This window comes from Staurois parvus, unplaced genomic scaffold (genome assembly GCF_062004578.1).
Source record: "Staurois parvus isolate SC_StPar_1 unplaced genomic scaffold, SC_StPar_1.0 ptg000133l, whole genome shotgun sequence".
NCBI classification, from domain to species: domain Eukaryota; kingdom Metazoa; phylum Chordata; class Amphibia; order Anura; family Ranidae; genus Staurois; species Staurois parvus.
Genome location: NW_028317929.1, coordinates 7620100 through 7644296, shown reverse-complemented (window position 1 = coordinate 7644296; position 24197 = coordinate 7620100). Strand labels below are relative to the sequence as shown.

Here is a 24197-nt window from a genome sequence, read left to right as displayed (position 1 = left end):
AAGCACACTGCTTTGTATTGCTGTGCTATGCAGAGCAATACAAAGCAGTGTGCAGCGGTTAACAGGAGAGAGATCTGTATGGTTTACATACAGGTCTCTCCCTCGTCAGTGATTCTCTGCGGGTGCCGGCTGGGAATCACTAGCCGGGACAAGGTGATCGACAGCCGAGGACACGAAAGGCGGTGCGCGTGCGTGCCCCCTACTCGGAAATGCAAATCACGTATATATACGTAATTTTGTGCAGCCGTGCCACCCTGTAGCAGTAATCCTACTATAGGGCGACACGGAAGCAGATGATATTGGCACTGGCTGGGAAGGGATTAATCATCTAGGACGATCAAAGGGTTAATTGTGCTCCTAGCCAGTGTTTGTGAGCACTTTATACTGTTTTTACCAGGCAATCTGCTAGATTTTATTCCCTGAATAAAAAGTAGCAGATCACTGTTGACATAACACAGCTCTGCCTTGATTTTGCAGAGCTGTGTTTTGTCAGTCTGCTCGGCAATCAACAGGTGCCGGCGCTTATCTATTGGCGGGCACCTGTTGATCGGCTTCTGCTGTTTCCAATCAAGCTGTGCTCCAGTGGCAAGCGCTCGCCCCTCAGTGGCGGAAGTGCAAAATCACGTTCATGTACGTGATTTTGCAAAGACCGTCTGCCATGTAGCAGTAAATCTGCTATAGGGTGAACAGCAAGTGGTTAAAAAAACATGCTAAACTGTAAATAGCTTATTTTATTTTATTTTTTTTATGTAGTTAGTCGTAGTAGTAGTGTGTTTGGAGTATTAGTGCAGTTGGTAGATGTTTACTGCTCTATGGACTTAAAGTGGCAATACACGCTGTCTGTTATGATGACCTTTGTTTCCAGGGCAGACAGTGATGTGAAATGTTACTGTTGTCACAGAAATCGAAGATAAATCTTTCAATGGAGGTATCCTAAAAATCACCAAACCACTAGAGTAGAGTGATTGGAACGAAGGATGTGGAATATAAATGTGAAAACTGCAATAGAATCTTCAGTGATTTAAGTCTTCCTGCAATAACACTTTAATATCATTTGGATTCTGGGCACTAAGCATACGGTTTTAGATTTCCTTTGTTTTTGTTCCCATAGACACAGGAGATTTTGATATTGTTTTTTTCTCTAATAAAATAAACAATTTTATGCTGTAACCACAATATATATTTTTTTTACATGCCATGCTTTACCAGTGTTAATATTTTGTGTTTGTATTTTATTTATGTTAGGCAAGGAAACAACAACCATAATAAATTAGGATTTGGCAAAAAGATTCAGTACACAAATACCAAACTTGAAGTCCGAAAAATTCCTCAGGACCTAAACAACATTACCAAGCTGAATGAGCACTTCAGTAAATTTGGTACTATTGTTAATATACAGGTGAGTCTCAACATGCATAGTTTGTAGGAATTGATATTGGGCTGCATCAAGCAACTTGTGTCTGTGCCATAGAAATTTGTTGGTCACTGTTGCTGGCCTCCCCTGAAATTCTAATGGTCTGCCTTATGTTTACGTTTTAGCTTCAATACTTTGAGACACTGACCCAGAGCAAATATTCTTTCCTCTGACTTCCATTTGCTGCATGCTTGTTTGTGGTCTGTGACTCAGCAGTCAGAGACAGCCGAACTACTATTTAGAAGGAGGGGAGCATTGGCAGCCACAATATTTCCTCTTAGCCTATATGCTTTGAAGAGGAATTGAACTTAAAAATCCATGGCAAAATAAAGGCAGACCGAGGGCAAAGGATCAGTCAGCAGTATTAACTGTAGTCTCACTGCAGCTTATCTTCTGACTTTTTATGCCTTGTTCTGCGCAGCCTCTGGATGGAGGCAGTCATTTTGGTAGAGGCAACATTCTGCCTGCTTTTGTCAGAGCCCCCAGCATGGAGAAAAGCGAACAGCTCAGTGGTGACATTGCCAAATCTCACTCCAAAACACTTGAGACTAGCAGTCGAAGGCAGCCATGCCTTAGATTTCACACTGCAAATATACAGTTATGAGACTAGTCAAAACAGTGCCAAGGCACCCTTATATACTATTAATTCCACTAAGATTTTAAAGTGGTTTCTAGACTAAAGGTACATTTTTTAAGGAACTGCTTGGGTACGAAAAAACTTTCCTACATTTTTTTTCTTGTAACATAGGGGAATCTTCACTTTTTGAGACCAGATACATGTTTAACTGTATTTTTAACTATATTTGATGAAGTTCTGCTGTACACAGAAGGTTTTTTAACCTTCATGCCTAGAATGCATGAAGGTAAAAAAACCTTGAGCCTCTACAAACATTTTAATGGGGAGGAGCAGGGCTGCTCTGCACAGTGGTTTCATCATGTATGTGGAACATTTATGACATGTCAGTAATCATATGTACTGTACTTTAGCAGCATTACGTAGCCATGGTGAAATGCCGCAGAGGTAAATGAGAAATACATTTTTTATGGTATTATGTTATCAGGCTATCTGTGTACTTAATGTCAAGGTCAAAGTATTCAACACTTTTTCATATATGCTGGCCAGTTTGTTAGTGTGTCACATCATCGCCAGGCTTGTACTTTTCTTGCCGGAACAACTGTTGGAATCTCTGTTCTTGCGTATGTAGGCACACCGAAAAATGTCTGGGCAGCAGAATTTTTACTGGAAAAAGAATCAATACCTGCATGTGGTGTACAGATCTAGAGGATAGGAGTTTAATAGTCCACAGACGGGGTTAATGATGCTGATTAGGATTTTAGGACAGGGTTGTCGGTTCACTGGAATTTTGGCAGATTAATAGGCAGTGTTTTGTACTTGCTGAGCTGATGAAACTTGGGGGAAAGTATGTTGCAGAGATATAGTGAATATGTTTTATTTTTATGTTTTGTGCTGCCATAAAATGTAAAGATATCTAAGGAAACGTGTGTCCTTGTGATGTCTTCATCACGAATTTAGCCACTAATGGATAAAAGTTGGCTTTATAAGCATAGCTCCGAGACATTATTTTTATGTGCATTGCTAATATTGTGTATTTATCTTCTGTTTTCAAGGTTGCTTTCCAAGGAGATCCTGAGGGTGCTCTAATCCAGTACTTGACAAATGAGGAAGCTAGGAGAGCAATATCCAGCACTGAAGCTGTTTTGAACAATAGATTCATCCGGGTACTTTGGCACAGGGAAAACAGTGAACAGCAACCTCCTCAGCAGCCCCAACAGCATTTGACACAGCAGCAACCAACACATGCAATTCAGTCTGGGCAGCAGACTGTCCCTCCCTTAGGGCAGGGGCACCACCAGAAGGTAAAATTGTAGTACATGTCAGATATTCCACCATAGGTAATAAGTGTCAAGTGATGTTATAGTGTGCTACAACTTAACACTACAAATTGCATTTATCTCCTAAAACCAACATTTTATGTTTATAACTCTTCTTGGTCACTTATGAATGAAGTGACCTTAGAAAGTTACTAGAACTGCTGGTTTTACATTAAACAATTTCTGCCCACAGGAATTAAATACTGCAATCTTATTTTTGACTGAGTTAATAAAGGTTAATAGAGCTACAGTGCATCCAGAAAGTATTCACAGCGCTTAACTTTTGCCACATTTTGTTATGTTACAACCTTATTCCAAAACAGATTAAATTAATTTTTTTCCTCAACATTCTACAAAAAATACTCCATAATGACAACTTGAAAGAAGTTCGTTTTTAAATCTTTGAATTTATTAAAAATAAAAAATGAAAAAAAACACATGTACATTAGTATTTACAGCCTTTGCTCAATACTTTGTTAAAGCGTCTTTAGCACCAATTACAGCCTCAAGCTGTTTTGTCTATGATGCTACAAGCTTGGCACACCTATTTTTGGGCAATTTCTCCCAATCATCTTTGCACTGCCTCTCAAGCTCTATCAGGTTGGATGGGGAGCATCGTTGCACAGCCATTTTCAGATCTCTCCAAAGATGTTCAATCGGGTTCAAGTTTGGGCTCTGGGTGGGGCCACTCCAGGACGTTCAGAGTTGGATCGTAGCCACTCCTTTGTTATGTGGGCTGTGTGCTTAGGGTCGTTGTCCTGTTAAAAGGTGAACTGTCGCCCCAGTCTAAGGTCCAGAGCGCTCTGGAACAGGCTTTCATCAAAGATGTCTCTGTACATTGCTGCATTCATCTTTCCTTCGATCCTGCCTAGTCTTCTAGTTCCTGCTGCTGAAAAACATCCCCAGAGCATGATGCTGCAACCACCATGCTCCACTGTAGGGATGGTATTGGCAGTGTCTGGTTTCCTCCAGACATGACGCTTGGCATTCAATCTTTGGTTCATCTGACCAAAGAGTTTTGTTTCTCGTGGTCTGAGAGTCCCTCAGGTGCCTTTTGACAAACTCCAGGCGGGCTGCCATTTTGCCTTTTACTGAGGAGTGGCTTCCACCTGGCCACTCTACCATACAGGCGGTGGTGGTGGTGGAGTGCTGCAGAGATGGTTGTTCTTCTGGAAGGTTCTCCTCTCGCCACAGAGAAATGCTGGAGCTCTTTCAGAGTGACCATCGGGTGCTTGGTTATCTCCCTGGCTAAGGCCCTTCTCCCTCGATTGCTCATTTTGGCCTCTCTAGGAAGATTCCTGGTGGTTCCAAAGTTCTCCCATTTACGGATGATGGAGGGCACTGTGCTCATTGGGACCGTCAATGCTACAGATATTTTTCTGTACCTTTCCTGAGATCTGAGCCTTTATACAATTCTGTCTCGGTGGTCTACGGACAATTTCTTGGACTTCATGGCTTGGTTTGTGCTTTGGCATGCACTGTTAACTGTGGGAACTTATATTGACAGGTTTATGCCTTTCCTAATCATGTCCAATCAGCTGAATTTCCCACAGGTGGACTCCATTCAAGGAATGGAAACATCTCAAGGATGATCAGTGGGAACAGGATGCACCAGAGATCAATTTTGAGTGTCATGGCAAAGGCTGTGAGTACATATGTGCATGTGTGTGTTTTTTTTTTTTTTTTTTTTTTTTTTTTTTTTTTAATAAATTGCAAAGATTTCAAAACTAACTTCTTTAACGTTGTCATTATGGGGTATTGTTTGTAGAATGTTGAGGGAAAAAATTAATTTGGTCCATTTTGGAATAAGGCTGTAACATAGCAAAATGTTGCAAAAGTTAAGCGCTATACTTTCTGGATGCACTGTATGTTACTCCCACATACAATATGCAAACTATTCCACAGAATGTTTGCATATTTTCAAGGTTTCAACCACTTGGCAACCGCACTATAGCCGAATGACTGCTACAGTGCGGTTATCCAGTTCTGGGAGGGCATCATATGAGGCCCTCCCGTGAGCCCACAGTGGCGTACACCTGGCGATTTCCGTGATTGCGGTGTCCTACGGACACAGTTGATCACGTGATGCAGTAAAAGGCCAATAACAGCAGCCTTTTACCACGTGATCAGCTGTGTCCAACGACACAGAAGATCACAATGTAAATCACTCTGTCACAGTGAGGAAAGTACTGCCAATAACCGGCAATTGTCAGACAACAGATTGATACTGATGATCAGTGCCCCCCAGCAGTGCCGCCTATCAGTGCCCATCGTTGCTGCATATCAGTGCCGCCTATCCTTGCCACCTCATCAATGCCCATCAGTGCAGCCTCATCAATGCACAAAAAAATTACCTGTTTGCAAAATTTTATAATAGAAACCACAGAAAAACTTTTTTTTTCAAATTTTTGGCTTTTTTTGTTTATAGTGCAAAAAATAAAACACCCAGCGGTGAATAAATACCACCAAAAGAAAGCTCTATTTGTGTGAAAAAAATGATAAAAATTTCATATAGGTACAGTGTTGCATGACTGTGCCATTGTCAGTCAAAGTGCGACAGCGATGAAAATTGGCCTGGTCACGAAAGGGGTATAAGTGCCCATTCGGAAAGTGGTTGAAGTGTAACTGTATGCAAAACCTTTTTGTTTATTTTTTATAGGGTCAGGGAGGTTAAAACCCATGTCAGTTTTTGGAGAACAAATCCGTGCATATGGAGGGGAACCCGTGGGGCCCCCCAGGTCACCAGAACTAGTGTCCCCATTGGAAGATTTCCCCTCTTTTACTTTTCTGGAAAAAACCTAAAATTTGGGATTTTCAATAATATTGGTAAACCAGACAAATAGAGGGTGAATCTCTCCAACAGAGTGCAGACAGCAATAAAACCTATTAGGTGTTCGAATCCCTCCCCACTTTGTCCACTTATAAAAAAAAAGCTGTTGTATTTAGTTATACTGTAACATAAAATACTTGTCACTGAAAATGAGATATAAATCTGGTGGCTTTGTACTTCACAATATCCAACTCTCTTAACCAGGGTTCTTATGTCCTTAATAAACTACCTGCAAAACATCGACTTGGGACAGCTGGTGGCATTCAGACTGATACAACATATGTGTCTTCAAACCAGAATAGTTCAGGGGAGGAGAATCAGGTATGTGCTTTTACTGTCATTCAAGAATCATGTGTTAGGGTTGTGTATGTTATGGGTTTTCTATATTGTTATGACCTGACCCACTGTAGTTTGTGCTGAATGACACAGTGAGAGGAAAGTGTCTTTAAAAATGCGCCTTGTTCATAAGCAAGCACTGTTTAGTTTATATGTTATAAGAAATTAGATTTCCTATGTGGATGCTTGTTTTGAACAGAAGGAAGCCGAAAGTAAATCACAATAAATGTTGACCTATGTGGTCCTGTAACCGAGCAGCTATAAACATAATAGAAACTCTTCATTCTGTAGTCTCGCACACTGCTCAGCAGAGAGTTGAGTGTAATCTGGGACCTGAGTGGAGGGAACACCCCCCCCCCTTCTACACAGTTAAATAGGGAAACATGCAAAGCTGAATCTGTTGATCACCTACTGTTTCTTGGGGGGGGGGGTCTTCAGGGATATTTTTGGTTTGTGCATAGACTGTCAGAAGTGACTTGTGCAGATAGCAGAGAAAGGAGAGCGCAGCCGTAAATCACAATAGGTGCCTTGATTGAGGCAATTAAACATTAAAGATATGATTTTTTCATTTCAGTGGCTTACAATCACTTTAAGATTAATTAAAAGGGTGGAGGCAAAGGGTATGTAATCCTAATATCACAGGAAGAAGGGTGGCAGAGAAGCAACAGGGGAACTAAATGTTCTGGTAATACTGCTGCCTGCAGGAGCATTGGACACTGACAAACAAAATTCAGGCCAGCCGTGGATGACCCACTCTCAGCATATCTCAGTTTTGTTTTTGTTTTGTTTTTTTGTCATGTGCCCTGGAAGGATGGACAGCTTTTCTCACTTCTGCTGAGAAAAGTCTAACCTTTTTGCTAGCTTTCTTTTTCTTCATTCAAGATTCCTGCTACATCGCTTCTGAGCTGATCTCTGTATACAGCTATCTGGATCGGCCTTTCCTATGCCTGACTTTGGAGTGCCGTTCCCTGACACTGTTAGCGTGGACTGCATGGAATTTGCCATAATGCAGAGCCCAGTGCCTGAAGGTCACTTTCTAGATCTGTGTGTACTGGTAAGTTAGCCGTGGTATGCTGTCCAGAGCTGTGGCCTTGCCCATTTGACCTTGTTACTAAAGACCCATTTTGTATGTAGCCTGTGAGGGCTGTGTATCAGAAGCTACCTTGTTACTAGAGCTGCTTGAATACCCTTATGAAGGGGGAGTGATTTTGCCCTCGAAAAATAGTTCTTTGGGCTGATGACTTTTTTTCATCAACAATAATATTGGACTCTTTCATCCATTTTTGCTCTGGCATTCTTTTTCAGTATTTCTATGATTTGAGTTGTACTGCAACCTGTCTTGGCTGTGACCCAAATCTGTAACACTCTGGCTAACAGATTAGATCTACATGCAACCTCAATGTGGTCCTGTGGCAGAGCGGTTCTAGGGGTTCAACTCCAAACATTTCTCAGTTCAGTTTTCACAAGGCACTAAGTGTCTGTCTAGTTTGGACTAAGAAACTTTGCATGGAATCTATAAATTCTGTTATAACAATGGGATACTTTATGGCTTCTGTGGACATCAAGGATGTGTACATGCATTAATCCCATTGTTTTCTTCTAATTCCTTCACTTTGCTGTGGAACCCTCTACAATTCAAATTTGTGGCACTGCCATTCAGCCTATCTTCTGCATCTCAAGTATTCACCAAAGTATTAACTGCTATGCTCTCTGGGGATCCCCATTGTAGGACTTCTAGATGACCTGCTGAGTGAATAGTAGGCCTGAGTTTTGGCAGACAGCTAGCTCAATCCAGTGTCTCCCCACACCCCACTTCAGAAAAAACTTCAAACTTCCTGCAGTTAGACTCCATAGTCCAGCAGTCACCAACTCATTGCTCCTGCTTTGAGAGTCCTGGAGAATGCAGTTGTCTCTGGCTTGGTGGCTCAGGAATCCTGCTCTGGTGATTGAAAGTTCTTTCCTCTGGGCTTCTGCAAGATCTTTCAGATGGATGTCAGCCATGTCTGGCTGGGTAGGAGTCCTGGGCACCTTGTCGTTCAGGTGACTTGGACTTAAGAGGTATCTTTTCTCCCGATCAACATTTCTGAACTTGGGGTGTTTTGGCTTTCCCTGCAATGCTGGACCCTCCCAGCTGGTGGGTTATCTGTCCTGGTTTCAGTCTGACAATTTCACGGCAGTGTTGTACATTAACCATCCGGGAGGAGCCAGAAGTTCCACTGTGGCATTAAATGTAGTGTGGAGTCTGTCCTGGGCAGAAACTTAATGTTCTGCTATCTACATCCCAGGTGTGAATAATTGGCAAGCAGATTTCCCCAGTCTAGACCTGGGGGGGGGGGGGGGGGCAGTGTTCCCCCTCATCTGAGGGTGGTCCAGGTCTTTTTACACAGGTGGGGAATGCTGAATATGGACTCCAGGTTCAACAGCAAACCAGACAGGTGTTTCTAGGTATGGGGATATAACAGCTCTGGACTGGTCCAGGCAGATATGATACTCAGACCTGGTAAGACTCCTGGTGAATTCTCTGCGTGCTCTTCCAGATCATTCAGGTTTTCTCTCTCAAAGACCAATTTACCACCCCACTTCACAGTCGTTGGCTTTAACATTGCTGTTGAAGCTCAAATTTTGAGGGACAGAGGCATCTCTGAATTTATTTCCATAATGCTAAGGTCTTCCCAAAAATTCTGTCACCACACATGGAAGGTACTACTAGCTTCGATGTAGAGTGTTTTCCAGACTTGTGCTGGCAGAAATAGCTGAGGAGCATTTTCTAGGTTCAGAGGCACTAGCACTGCATTAGTGCTTGCCCTGTCTCTGAAAACTCTCTTTGTGAGTAGGCCAGTCTTATCGAGTATCGGGAGCTACCTCAGGTGCTTCAGGCTCTAGATGCCTTTCGGTTTTCCCATATTCTGCAGTCTCCACTGCACAGTTGTTGGGCTGAATGTTAAGGTAACCTGGTAAGTTGAGTGTCATGCACTCATGCCTGTGTGAATTTTGTCACCTCTGGCCATCTAATCCTTACCTGCCACCAGGTTTCCTGTGTGCCTTTGGCCTTGCTTCTTATCTGAACCTATAAGTTGCCATACCACCATGCTATCGCAACATGTATAATATAGACATGATGGAGGACAGTTCTGCTGTAATGGGTGTCTTTCTGAATAGAGGTGACAGCTTGGCATTGCTGCCATTCAGAGAACCCCTTGTGTTTTTTTTTTTTTCTTTTTTTTTTTTTCAATGATTACAAGGCATTTTCTGATCTGATAATGCATCTGTAAATTTGGCAGTCTCTCGCTTTAATTATGCAACTACCATAATGGTTTAGGATGCAACTGTCTTTAAAGCGATACTAAAAGTTTTCCTTTTTTTTCTGAAAATAACATGTTATTCTTACTGCACTGTGCAGTGGTTTTGCACAAAGCAGCCTGGATCCTCCTCTTCTCGGGTCCCCCGCAGGCTCTCCTGGCCCCTCCCTCCTGTCGGGTGCCCCCACAGCAAACAGTTTGCTATGGAGGCACCCGCTGCTCCGTGTGTCCATTCACGATAGTTTCACATGGCAATTGAAGAACTCTCTTCATATCTGCTCTTGATATCATTATCAAAGATGGTACTAGTTGCAGGAGCAATTGTCTTCCTCAGTAGAAGAAGACTAAGGATCAGTCTGCAGAACATTCTTCCTTTATAACTGTTATGAAACCTTCCTTGTATAGACCCCCTAAGCTTGGCTGGCAGTCCACCTGCAAGGCCTGGTACTGAAAGTCTGCCAGATCCACAGACAAGCCTTCCTTAGCATGAAGGTGTGTCCCCACTTTCCAAACTTTAACCTTTGCAGATACATGGACAGTTTACATCTCAGACCCGTAGGTGGAGGTATCCTAAGGCTACAAACTGGAGCTGCATTTCCTTGCACCTTCTCAGTTTATCGCCTCCAACCTTACTGTGTTAGATTGACCGCTCTCCATCAAACTGTCTTGGCCTTCTGGACCAAGGTATCAATTCTGTGGCAGAACTGTTTCAAGGAACTTCTACCTGTTCACCATTCTCCAACTTAAAAGGGATATTCACCCCTAGTTGGACTTTAAAGCTCTGAATGTCTTAATTCGAGCCCAGAAATGCTACATGGGATCCACCAGGTCTGTCGTCACCTCCCTTCACTCCCTCTGTCCATTCCCCCAGCTCCCTCTGCTCATTCCCCTGTGCCTCCCTGCAATCCGAATCTAGTACTTTCTGTGCTTCAGAAACTGCCATTTTGAACCCATTCCTTTCTCCACTCTCAAGATGGTATTTTTTTTAGCCATCGCCTCTGCAGGGTGAGTGTCTAACTGTTGGCCTTATCCTGCAAGTAACCTGTTCTGGTTTTGTATAGAGACAATGTGATGGTGAGGTCCAGGATTTCCTTCTTGTCTAAAGTAGTTTCTGCCTTTCACCTCAACCAGTACATAATTCTTCTCTCCCTTTATCTGGCTCCAGTTCATCAAATGGAATTTTGCTTCCATTTGTCTCAATGTAGCTTGGGTATGAGAATCTACCAAGTTGATGACGGGTCTCTCTGATCTGCAGATCCTCAGTTCTCTGTTGTTTTTCTTGGGCCTGTTTTTGTTTGCTGTGTTGCTCAGCCCTCAGTTGAACTGCTGTTAATATTCCAAATTAAAACTTTTCTCCCTTCATAGATGAGAAAGAAAGTAGAATTTTTTTTACTCATGTTCCACCTCTCTGCTTATGCTCATGCTATTAGTACGGATTTGCTGAAAAACTGAATCATGCTGGTAGGGGTCTGGCCCTCCGGTTTTTTTTTATTTGCCAGTGTTCAGTCCTCACGTAGGTGCCAGAATACTCCAATTTCAGAATTGCCAATTTTTTTTTTTCTTAAAGATTTTGCATAGCGTCCCAACTTTTTTGGATTTGAGGTTGTATGAACTTCTCCATTCTGCACTAGCATGACAGTCCATACCCTTTCCTCTGGTACGTGAACTGGTAGTGCATTGGTTTTGTACCAGCCAGGAAACACCTTTGGCAAGGGAATGAGACTTGGCACATCCAGGAGTATTGCAATAGTAAGATGTCAGGTGCCATTTCATATCGTGCAGCATGGACAGTGTTCAGAGAGAACAAAACTCATAAAAGGGATAGCATTGTAGAAAGTGGGCTGTGTAGAATGTTACGCTTACTGCACATAGCATAGGGTAGCATAGTGTGTGTAGTCCTGAGCAGATTGTGTTCTGTAAAGTGCTTGAGATAAAGAGCAGTAAAAACAGGCACAGCTATGGTTTGGCTGTAATAGGTGTAGTTGCTGGGAATACTCACCAGAGGAAGCTACTGTGGACAGTGAACCTTCGGTTCACATATATGTGTTGCGGGAAACGCAGTGAATACTGTGCGTTTCCCACACCTCATTGAAATCGCACCACGTTCATGTGATCTGCTATGGGGTGTCCTTGTTAAATTAAAACACCCCAAAACAAATGGCAAAACACAGTGCGATTGCCTGAATCGGATCGTGTGGGTGTGAACACCCATGGGATCAGATTCTGGGATAGCAAAAAAAGATGCCTGCACCTTTTTTGTGCATGCGGTACAAGCTGAACCAATAGAAAATGAATGGTCTCATATTACACTGCAAAGAATCGCATATGTTTTGAATAGGAATGCAGTGCGATTCTTATCTGATTCTCATGTGGTTTCTCGCACAAGTGTAAACCCAGGCTGAGAGGGCAGCCAGCAAATGTACTGTGGACAGTGATAGCTGCCAATAAAATTGTGTGGACAATTGCAAGAGAATTGCCAGACATTCTACTGCAGATGTTGTGACAAGACCTGCAAAAGAGGTTGGTGGGGACATAGGGAGAGAACTGCAGATACAGAGTGTGGTTAGTGGTCTATTCACTGTTAAGGGAGTGGGTAGTTGAAACTTGGAGACTGGTAAAGAGAATGTCAGAGGTGTTACAAGCACTTCCCTGCTAGTTTAATCTTCCAGAAGTATAAGCCGAAATAACGATCTCTATACTACAAGCAAAGGATTGAGACTTGCTTGTCCTATGGGCACTGGGTAGTTTTCTTATGCTCACTCCAATTATTCAGTCACTCAGATATGAACCTGACAAACCCAATACTTGTAAATGGTTCTACTGTGTGTGTTTAGTTTGTATGAATGATGTTGACATCTGTTCAATGAGTTAAATACTTTAATATTTACTTCCACAGACGTTGCCACTTTCCACCAGTCTTTCAAAATCTATTTACACTTCTACGACCACAAAGCCAGCTAATAAAAGCACAGTGAGATCAAAGCCTTTAGATGTACAGGATGCTCTAAAAAAGAAACAGGTATAATTTATGTTCTCTAAGATCTATACCCAATAATTTCCATTGCAGCAGTGTACGCAATAAACTGGAGTAACTAGTTTGCGCGCATTTATTCTAAATGTTTGTGTTGCTGCTAACAGATGTATTATGTAGCGTGCAATGAATTACCAGTTCCTTTTACTTTAGGTGCTTCTAATGCTGAACTACAGGCAGGTATTGAAACCCACAAGAAATCTAGTCATGTATGCATTAAATATAGTTTAACCCTTTCACTGCCAGAGCCATTTTTGCATTTTATAGGCCTGAAGATTGCATAAACCCCAAAACATTATAGGTTTTCTGAAAGCAGACACCCTAGAGAATAAAATGTTGGTAGTTCCAATTTATGTCTCACGATATTACACAAAATTTCAGTCAAAAATACACTAAAGTTAATTTTAAATCACACAAATGCAATAAATTACCCAATTTGTTCGTAAAATTATAAAAGATGAGGCTGTACTGACTAGATACCCAACATATCGAAACCTTAAATTTGCATGCGCCCTTGAAATGACGACACATTTCAATACCTTATATTTTCCATAGGTGAGACATTAAAAGCCCTCTATAGGTCATCAGTTTAGCATTACAGAGGAGGTCTGATGCTATAAATATTGCTCTCACTCCTGCATGCACAGCTATATATAACATATTATCGCAATTGACGTTTTCATGCATAGGCGCCCCCAACATATGCATTTACATTTGTATGTGTGGTGGGGGGCATCATAATTATTTTTGGGGGGATTTTACGTGCTTGGGTGTTACTAATTTTTTTACTATTTAATAAAAAAAATGATGGCTACCTTCGAAGCGGTTCCGTATGCCCATTTTCATATGAGAACACTACAGAGGGAAATCCTGTTGATGAGGGCCTCCCTTCTTTGGTGGATGAGGTCCCCGGCTCTAGAGAATGGAAAGTCTTTCCTCCCCATTCGTTGGACTGTGGCCACGACAGATGCCAGCCTGTTGGCCTTAGGAGGAGTCCTGGGAGCGGACTCTGATCAGGGTCGATTGATTCCAGGGGAAGCTTGTTTTACCCATCAATATAATGGAGCTTTGGGCAATCAGGTTGTCACTGACACATTGGATGGACCGTCTGTCGAGTCTGCCGTCCAGGATTCAGCTGGCCAACGACACTGCGGTGGTGTATGTCAACCATTTGGGGGGTACGAGAAGTGCAGCAGCGCTGGAGGCATCTCACATTCTGCAATGGGCGGAGAGGTTCGTTCTGGCTCTGTCCACCGTACACATTCCAGGCGTCAAAGTGAAAAATGGATTATCTCAACTGTCAGACGCTGGACCAGGGTGAGTGGTCCCTACAACCGGAAGTGTTACATCAGCTCTGCATTTGTTGGGGGACTCCGGATGTGGATTTTCTAGCTTCCAGCCTAAATTGGAAGGTTCCACGGTTCGTGGCAAGATCATTGGATCCCCTGGCAGACGCAGCGGATGCCATGTTGGTGCCGTGGGATCAGTACACTCTCATCTACACTTTCCCACCCCTTCGACTGATTCCTTGTCTACTAAGCAGAATAGAAGCCGAAGGGATCCCAGGCATCCTCATTGCTTCAGACTGGCCTTGTCGTACATGGTACACCGACGTGGTGCGATTGGTGGCGGATACTACCTGGAGGCTGCCTATTCGAGAAGACCTTCTGTCTCAGTGCATATATGCTCACCTCTTCTACACAAAAGCCCTGGCATAGCTGCTCTTGATTCTCCTCTAGTAATCATTACGAAGCTATATCCAGTGGAAAAGAATTCAGAAAAAAAAGGACTGTTTCAGATATTCGAGCTTGCCATCTCAGTCTTAAACATTTTACAGTCCTTATTAAAGATCCTTCATTTAAGGATTTTACAAACCGAACATTTGAGATGCTCTTGAAGGCTCTTCGCTTTTCGGGTCCTGCCTTGCAACCAGCTATTGTTGCAATTTCTGTTTGTCAAAGAGCTGCTAATTGGACTAGGCCAATGAACCGTCAACAGGATCCTGTATTTGGGGATGGTGTTCTGGTGAAACACTGACAAACATTGCCTTCCGCCCTACTTTTCTGTGTTTATGCACTAGAACAAGTCATTACACAAATATCCAGAATGGCATTCTATGGGCTTTGCCAGCCTGCTTCACAGTTGCTGGCTTTATCAACACAGTTGTTTAACCACCTCCCGTCTGGCCGTTGTATATAAACGGCAGGACGGTGGAAGTGCAGGGACGGGTGGCTGTTTATAAACGGCCTCCCCGCCCCCTGCTTGTGCACGCTCCCTGGAGCGCACAGCACCGCGATCCAGTGCCCGCTGTGTCCCCCAGAAAAAAATACCACCAAAAGAAAGCTTTATCTGTCTCAAAAAAATGCTAAAAAATTAATATGGGTGCAGTGTTGCGTGACCGCGCAATTGTCATTCAAAGTGTGATGGCGCTAAAAGTTGATAATTGGCCTGGACAGGAAGGGGGTAAAAGTGTCCGGACTTGAAGTGGTTAAGCCCAGATTCTAAGAGACAAGGCGTCCCTGAATCACTGATACCTACAATGGTTTATACAGAGTCTACTTCCCACTAAATGTATCATTGGACATAGAAGGCATACTTTACTTGATGTGGGACGAAGAGTTTCCCACCTAGGAGTTTAACTGTGGGACAAATCATCTCCTTCCTACAGCTGGGTCTGCACCAGTGTTTGGCTCTCAGCACTCTCAAAGGTTCAGTTTCTACAATTTCCAAAAGTTGGGTTTGCGCCAGTGTTTTGCCTTTCACCACTATCAAAGGTTAGTTTTATGCAATTTTATATCTTGTTTCAGAGACAGTTGGTCTCTTACTCCTCCTTGATTAAGAGACATTTGTGCAGGAAGTTTCCTCATGTAGCTCCGACTTTTTTTTTCCGTGACTCACTGGGATCTGCATTTGGTTCTTTCTGTGATCCAGAAACCACCATCATTTGAACCCATTAGAAACATTCCCCTCTCTACTCCCGCCCACCAGGAGTTATTTCTTGTAGCCATCACCTCTGAAAAATTAGTGTCTGAATTGGTGGCTTTTTCCTCCAAGGAACCTTTTCTTGTTTTGCATAGTCGCATCCTTGGTGGATCGTGTTCATCATTTTATAAGTTTGTTTATGGCAAATTTACACTTACTGCTGTTGGATTTTTTTCAAGAGACCTTGGCACAGCAGCTATGCAAGGCAGCTACCGGTTGCCCCCTTTTTTAAAAGGCTTTTTGCCCCATGCATACTACTTCTTCATTCGCATGTATTGGATTTTTTTATTTTAGTGGCTCCTTCCTTGTTGTGCTTTAGCTGAAAAGTGATAAAATTGAGTTAGGCAGCGACTGTCAATCCATATGTAGTAGCGGTTATCCTTCATATTTTTCAGCACTCTGCTTCCTAGGAGTGGGAGTAAAAATTCAATGTTTCTCTGTCCTTTATATTTGTTATTGAAAAGGATTTTGCAGTGAGCACAAACGAATGAAAGAATGTAATTCAAATACATAGTGCTGCCAAAGGGGGGATTTTTTTCATATTTGGGTTGGAAAATGCTTTAATTTAATAGCGGAGTATCCCACTTAATTCTTGAGATTGGTCATTTAAAGTGTTACTAAACCCAGGACCCTGATTCACTATGTCTGGTCTCCCACAGTACACACAACATGGAAATGCAATTATTTTAGTAATTCTAAACTGCTAAATACCTTTTTCTCATCAGACGTTAGAGCAGTCTTATGGCTTCTATTAGTGTTCAGCCAAGCACTAGCTAAAGCTTGTAGGAGTTTTTTCTCTACTCTAGGAGGATGCAAAACCCCTGATCTCTGTCTGACCAGTGCTGATTGGCCCTGTGCTGATCACATTTACTCTCCCAATTAAGAGAACCCTCTAGCAATACACACCAAACTGAGCATGTGCAAAATGCCTACGGTTCAGTCTGTCTTATCAGGAAGGTGATAAGAGCTGATCGCTTGAAAAAGGAGAGGAACAAAGAAAAAAGGATCAAACTGCCTTTTTACCCAGTGCAGAGGATTAACCCCTTAGGTTCCACAGTGAGTATAACAAGCATGCTTTACTGCATATACAGGCTTATTTTACTGTTGTGGGTTTAGTAACACTTTAATTTTTACATAAGCTATACATTCATAGCATACACATGAACACATAACATTGACCTGAGGTATATGAATTGAACCTGTGTGAAAATTATTTTAAATGTTTAAACATTTTGTTTTTAGGAAGCGTTAAAACTACAACAGGATATGAGGAAGAAAAAACAGGAAATGTTAGAAAAGCAAATAGAATATCAGAAGGTATGCACATCTTTTTTTTGACTGTTTATGCAAGAGCAATTTCTACTTCAGTTGTTACATTATCATAACATTTGTACTATGGCATAGCCTGTTATAAGGTGTTTAGACTCATAGGATTTCATGTTTATGCTTTCATTGTGGATTCTTGTCCTGGCTTTATGTACCACTCCATAGTAGTGCTAGAAAAGGCTTCATTTTCCTGAAATGAAATCATTTATCCATAACACTCCTTATAGACTACGTTTCTTGAGACATTCTTATCTGACAGTTAAGAGATGTACAGTTAGGTCCATATATATTTGGACACGGGCAAATTTTTAGATTTTTCAGGTATTTGCCACATCATATTCAAGCTATAGTTATATAATGGATATGGGCTGAAAGTGCACACTCTCAGGTTTAATTTGAGGGTATGTACATCCAAATTGGAGGAAGGGTTTAGGGATTACAGCTCTTAGGAGTAGCCATCCCCACTTTTTCAAGGGACCAAAAGTAATTGGACAATTGAATCAAAAGTGATTTCATGGCCAGGTGTGGGATACTCCTTCATTCTTTCTTCATCAATTAAGCAGGTAAAAGGTCTGGAGTTGATTCTAAGTGTGGTATTTGCATTTAAAATCTATTGCTGTGAACCTATATCATGTGTCCAAAGGAGCTGTCCATGCAAGTGAAACAGGCCATTGTAAGGCTTCAAAAATGAAACAAATCCATCAGAGAGAGAGCATCAACATTAGGAGTGACCTAATCAACAGATTGGTACATTCTGAGGAAAGAAGAATGCACTGGTGAACTCGGCAACATAAAAAGACATGGACATCCACAGAAGACAGCAGTGGTAGATGATCTCAGGATCCTCCCTATGGAAAAGGAAAACCCATTCACAATATCCGAACAAGTAAAGGACACTCTCCAGGAGGTGGCATATCATTGTCAAAGTCTACAATCAAATCTAATATTCACTTTTCTTCAATTTTTTTAGAGGAACACCACAAATTTGATACATTTTTCTTCATGTTTTGATTTGGAATAGAATGTGTAGTGTTCCCAATGCATTTGTGTGTATGGAAACAAAAGCTATTAGAAGGATTTGGAGCTTTATTCACTTTTTTCAACACACTGCTATTATTTTGAACACAACTGTATATGGAGCTAACTGTATGTGCAGATATGGTACTTGAAAACGTATGCTACTTTTTCATTGCAAATAATACCTTGTATATTTTCAGATGTTGATATCAAAACTAGAGAAAAACAAAACCATGAAAGCAGAAGAGAGGACAGAAATCATGAAAACGCTAAAGGCACTGGATGAGAAGATCTCTCAGGTGAAAGATGAGTTGAAGACACTAGCTGCTCCATCAAAAGTGAAATCTAAGACTGAGGTATGTTTATCAAATCCAAACCACCTCCCTACCACTGTATTTTAGCCTCTTGCACTCTGGAAGATTTACCCCCTTAAAGTGTATATCTGGTCTCCCACAGTACTCAGAACACGGAAATTCAATTATTTTAGTAAATATAAACTACATACCCTTTCTCATCAGCAATTACAGCAGTCTTGTAGCTTCTATCAGTGTCCAGCAAGCACTGTTCAAAGCTTGTAGGAGGAGTTTTCTTTCTGCTCTAGTAGGATGCTAAACCACTGACCCTCTGTCTGGACAGTGCTGATTGGCCCTGTGCTGATCACATGCACTCTCCCAAGAAAAAAAAAAAAACCTTTCTAGCAATACACACCAAACTGATCATGTGCATGTGGCTATGGGTCCAGTCTGCCTTATCAAGAGATAAGACGTGGACATTTTGAACAGGAGGAGGGGCAGAGAAGAGGGGATCTAACGACCTTTTAACACAATGGGGATTACCCCTCAGATTCCACAGTGAGTATAACAAGCATGCTTTTATGCATGTATAGACTGATTTTACTGTTGTAGGTTTAGTAACACTTTAATGACCAGGTCATTTTTTGCTATTCTGCACTGCGCTATTTCAACTGGTAATTGCACAGTCATGCAATGCTGAATCCAAATGAAATGCAAGTCCTTTTTTCACACAAATAGAGCTTTCTTTTGGTGATATTTGGTCACCAGTGGGTTTGTTTTTTTTATATATAAATGATAAAAAATATTGAAAGTTTTGAAAAAGAAACAATATTTTGTACTTTCAGTTATAAAACAATATCCATTAAACTCAAAGTTGGTCATAAACTTGGGCCAAAATGTATTCTACTACGTCTTTGATAAAAAAAAATCACAATACATGTATATTAATTGGTTTGTGTGAAAATTATAGCAGCTACAGACTATAGTATATATATTGGAATTTACGCAGCTTTTACTTTCTTACTGCCATTTCTTGAGGTGCTAAAATGCCCCTCAAAAACTCCTCACATGACCCCTTTTTGGAAAGTAGACACCCCAAGAAACTTGCTGAGGCATATTGAGTCCATAGAACATTTTATTTTTTGCCACAAATTTTTGGAAAAATTACCCAAATTTTTTTTTTTTCTTTTACACAAAGTTGTCACTTAAATGATATGTTGCTCACGCCTGCCGTGGGTATAAGTGGAATAACACCCCAAAACACATTCTGCTACTTCTGTCGAGTATGGGAATACCACAAGAGACTTTTTGGCAGCCTAGCTACATACAGGCCCCCAAAATTTAATCACCACCTCCAGGCTTTCAAAGGGCATATTTCCTCATATCACTTCCTCACTACCTACCACAGTTTCGGAGGCCCTAAAATGCCAGGATAGTACAAACACCCTAAAAGACCCCTGTTTGGAAAGTAGACCACTCAAGGAATCAGATAAGAGGCATGGTGAGTATTTTGCAAATATAATTTTTGACACCGGGTTTTGAAAATGAATAAAAGAAAAAATACTTTTTTGTTTTCTTTTTTTGCTTTCCAGAGACTTGTGGCAACAAATGAAATTGCAAAATGCCATGCCTCTTAGCAAAAACCTTGGAGTGTCTACTTTCCAGAAAGGGGTCATTGGGTGAGGGGTGCTTCTACTGTCCTGGCATTTCAGGGCCAGCATTAGAAGCTTATGCCACACATCACCCACTTTTCTAAACACTTGAAGACCAAGCCTTTTCTGACACTGTTTACTTGAAAAAAAAAAAAACAGGTTTTTTTTTTTTGCTTGAAAATTACTTTGAATCCCCAAGCATTTATATATATATATATTTTTTTTTTTTTTTTTTAAAGTGGAGGCCCTAGAGAATAAAATGATGGGTGTTGACATTTTTTAAGTCACACAGTATTTGCGCAGTAATTTTTACATTTTTTGGAAGAAATACACTTTTTGTTTGATAAAATATAAAAGATTGTTACACCAAGTAAATGGATACCAAACATGACATGCTTCAAAATTGCGCACGCAAATTTTTATTATCCATAGGCAACACTTTAAAAGCTTTTTACAGGTCACCACTTCAGATTTACACTAGAAGTCTTGTGCTAGAATCACTGCCCTCAATCTGACGTTCGCAGTGATACCTCCATACATTCATGGTACATGTTTACATACCACCACGGGACCTTTGCTTGTGTTTGCCTTTGCGCATGGGGGTGAAATTTTTTTTATATTTATTTTGCTTTTTTAAATTATTTTTACACTGTCCCTTTTTTTTTTTTCCGATCACAATTTTAAATTGCCGGTTCTTGGAATTCCCCTACTCTACAATTTTGAGGAGGTCAGGTCCAGAATCCAAGGTTTCTTTATCAATGAAAATTTGACGGCGGTGTTGGAGGATAAACATAAGTTTCTCTCTTTTTGGCAACCATGGGTGGATTACCATCCAGTTCCTCGTTTTACCAGGAAACTTACTAATCTATGATGTGTTGGGTTTTGCCTCCCCCTTATGTTGGGATCTTGTCTCCCATCCCCCCCCCCAGGCGAACTTTCACTTTGCTGGCCTGTTTCTTTCTTCTCTCCGCTCTTTTTCTTCCTTTTGTTTTCCGGTTTTCTATGGATTGGGGGAGTCTGGGAGTTTTTTTTTTTATCCCTTGGCCCTCTCTGGATCTACTTGACTCTTTTTTTCTTCTTTCTCTCTTTTATATGGTTTGTTAATATTAGACCAATTTGTCTCTCATTTTGTTATTGTTATCTAACAAATCTATGATTCTCGGGGACAATATTGCCTCATGAGGGTGTGGCTTTTTTTTTTTTTTCTTTTTTTTTTTTTTTGTTGCCTTCTTGCATGTAGCTTTTATATTTCTGAATGTGGTTGTGGGCCTTGCGGCCCTCTGCCTTACACAGTGTTATCTAGACCACAGCGTGGGTCTTATATGTGTATTTCTGTGTTTGTTGTATGATGTTTCCCCATCCTCTATTGTTTGTTGTTGATTTGTATCATACGATTTGTCATGGTTTGTATGTTTCTTTCAACATGCTTTAATAAAATCTTTGGTAAAGAAAAATAAATTAGAATTTGTTCCAGATGGTGACCACCAAAGGGCGTCTGCCCCAGGAACTGTGAGTAGGGCTTCAGGCACACCAACAGGGCAACTAAAAAAGGGGGACAGCATAAGTACCACACTGATGGAGATTTAGGACAAATTTAGCCCAAAGTCACACCAAAAATAAACTTGAAGGAAACGTGAGATCCTAGTGGTGCAAGACGGGTCCCAGAGGATGTCACTAGGTGATCCCGTGATCCTGCCCTCTTTCTTTACTTCTGTTGTGGGGGGTAGCTGAGCTGTCATTCGACTTGTCAAAAATAGTCTGAATTCCATCCCTGCTGGCTGACAGCAAGGAGGAGTCAAAACGCAGTAGTATCAAAAACTGATCAAAACACAACTAAATTGCACTACATAATTGCACTGAAATTCGGATAAAATTGCAGCTACACTAGTGTGAACTTGGCCTAGGGGACAGAGCTGTCACTGAGTCTGTCATTCTTACTTTGCTAAAAGCAAGAAAAGCCACTTCTGGAAGAATCTATTATTGTACCTGGAAGAATCTGTTATTGTACCTGGAAATCTTTATTCGCCTGGTGTGAACACAGGCACTTCACTGCATTTGGCTTCACTCTTCTATGTCAAAAGCTTTATTCAAGGTGTATCTCAGATCAGGCACCCCTTACAGCATCCTGTGCTTCCGTGTGACCTTAAAGCAGAACTGAGTACCAGAAACCAAAAACGCTGTTTAATTCATTTTATTATTTATTGCAAACTCACTCATCCATCCATTTCCCCATGCTTTATTTTGTTGGGAAATCACTTTGAAAAACACCCCCTAGCATTTCTAACTGCAACCTTCCTGAGTAAAGATGACCATACATTAATCATTTTTGTTCAACCAGCGGGTTGAATGTAAAAATTACCGATTTTCCCCCCCTCATCCACACAATAGAGGTGGATGGGGGAATCTCCGCTGCTGTGTTAATGTATTCTGAAGACTGGAAGCCTTCCCAGCCGTCAGAATACACTGATCGCTTCCGTACAACCAGCCTGCCTGTACATAAATCAAACATTTTGGTTTTCCATGTTCAACTTGCTGAGTTTCGATCTATATATGGTCTCCCTGAGGGCAGATGACTTATGTAGTATTTTACTTCCTAGAAAAAGTAAATATAATGTACTTGCCTATCAATTTATTAAGGCTATAGCAGCATAAGGGTTAAAAATACACTGATTAAAAAAGTGTTCCTTTAATTTTGTTTGAGCAGAGTATAGCATTAATTCGGTTAAACTGCTGGTATATTGATCTGGTCAGTTACGTAGCAGAGGGGGTTGTTAATCAGTTTCAGCTGCTTAGGTATTAATGAAATTAATAGCAGGTGCACTAGATGGGCAACAATGAGATGACTCGAAAACAGGAATGGTTTTACAGGTGGATGCCACTTACATTTTTTTCCCTACTCATCTTTTCTGACTGTTTTTCACTAGTTTTGCATTTGGCTAGGGTCAGTGTCACTACTGGTAGCAGGAGATGAAACGTGGACCCTACAGAGGTTGCACAGGCAGTCCAACTCCTCCAGGATGGCACATCAATAAATGCCATTGCCAGAAGGTTTGCTGTGTCTCCCAGCACAGTCTCGAGAGCATGGAGGATATTCCAGGAGACGGGCAGTTACTCCAGGAGAGCTGAACAGGGCCGTAGAAGGTCCTTAACCCATCAGCAGGACTGGTATCTGCTCCTTTTTGCAAGGAGCCCAACAAAATGACCCCCAGCAGGTGTCTGGTGTGATTGTCTGACCAAACAATCAGAAACAGACTTCATGAGGGTGGACTGAGGGTCCGATGTCCTCTAGTGGGCCCTGTGCTCACTGCCTGGCACCATAGAGCTTGATTGGCATTTGCCATTGAGCACCAGCATTGGCAGGTTTGCCACTGGCGCCCTGTGCTTTTCACAGATGAAAGCATTTTTACCCTGAGCACATGACAGACGTGAAAGGGTCTGGAGGAGCCTTGGAGAACATTATGCCACCTAATAACATCGTTCAGCATGACCTGTTTTGGTGGTGGGTCAGGTAGGCATATCCATGGTGGCATGCACAGACCTCTACAGGCTAGACAATGGCACCCTAACTGCCATTGGGTATCGGGATGAAATCCTTGGACCCATTGTCAGACCCTACACATGTGCAGTTGGTCCTTGGCTCCTCCTGGTGCATGACAATGCCTGGCCTCATGTGGCGAGAGTATGCAGGCATTTCCTGAAAGAATAAGGAATTGATACCATTGAATCCCCACACTCGCCTTACCTAAATCCAATAGAACGCATCTGGAACATCATGTTTCGGTCCATCCGCCACCGCCGCCAGATTGCACTTCAGACTGTCCAGGAGCTCAGTGATGCCCTGGTCCAGATCTGGGAGGAAATACCCCAGGACACCATCCGTCATCTCATTAGGAGCATGCCCATACGTTGTCAGGCATGCATACAAGCACATGGGGGCCCATACAAACTACTGAGTACCATTCTGAGTTGCTGCAATTAAATTTCAGCAAAATGAACTAGCCTGTTGCATCATTTTATAATTTCGATTTTTAGGGTGTCCTGGAATGCAGTCCTCTGTAGGTTGATTTTCATTTTCATCAAACAATGGGGCAGCCTTACATTCCTAACACACTACCCAGTCCATA

The 24197-nt window shown here is 41.7% G+C and overlaps 1 protein-coding gene across 1 annotated transcript in view; it reads left to right on the top strand.

Moving 5' to 3' along the window:
• Nucleotides 1–24197, top strand: part of RBM27 (RNA binding motif protein 27) — a 137454-nt gene that overhangs the window by 89221 nt on the left and 24036 nt on the right. Inside the window, exons 11-16 of the mRNA XM_089673018.1 lie at nucleotides 1246–1399; nucleotides 3044–3292; nucleotides 6342–6458; nucleotides 12669–12791; nucleotides 17028–17102; nucleotides 18329–18484. Of these exons, the coding sequence (XP_089529144.1) occupies nucleotides 1246–1399; nucleotides 3044–3292; nucleotides 6342–6458; nucleotides 12669–12791; nucleotides 17028–17102; nucleotides 18329–18484 (874 nt within the window). The remainder of the gene's footprint in view (nucleotides 1–1245; nucleotides 1400–3043; nucleotides 3293–6341; nucleotides 6459–12668; nucleotides 12792–17027; nucleotides 17103–18328; nucleotides 18485–24197) is intronic.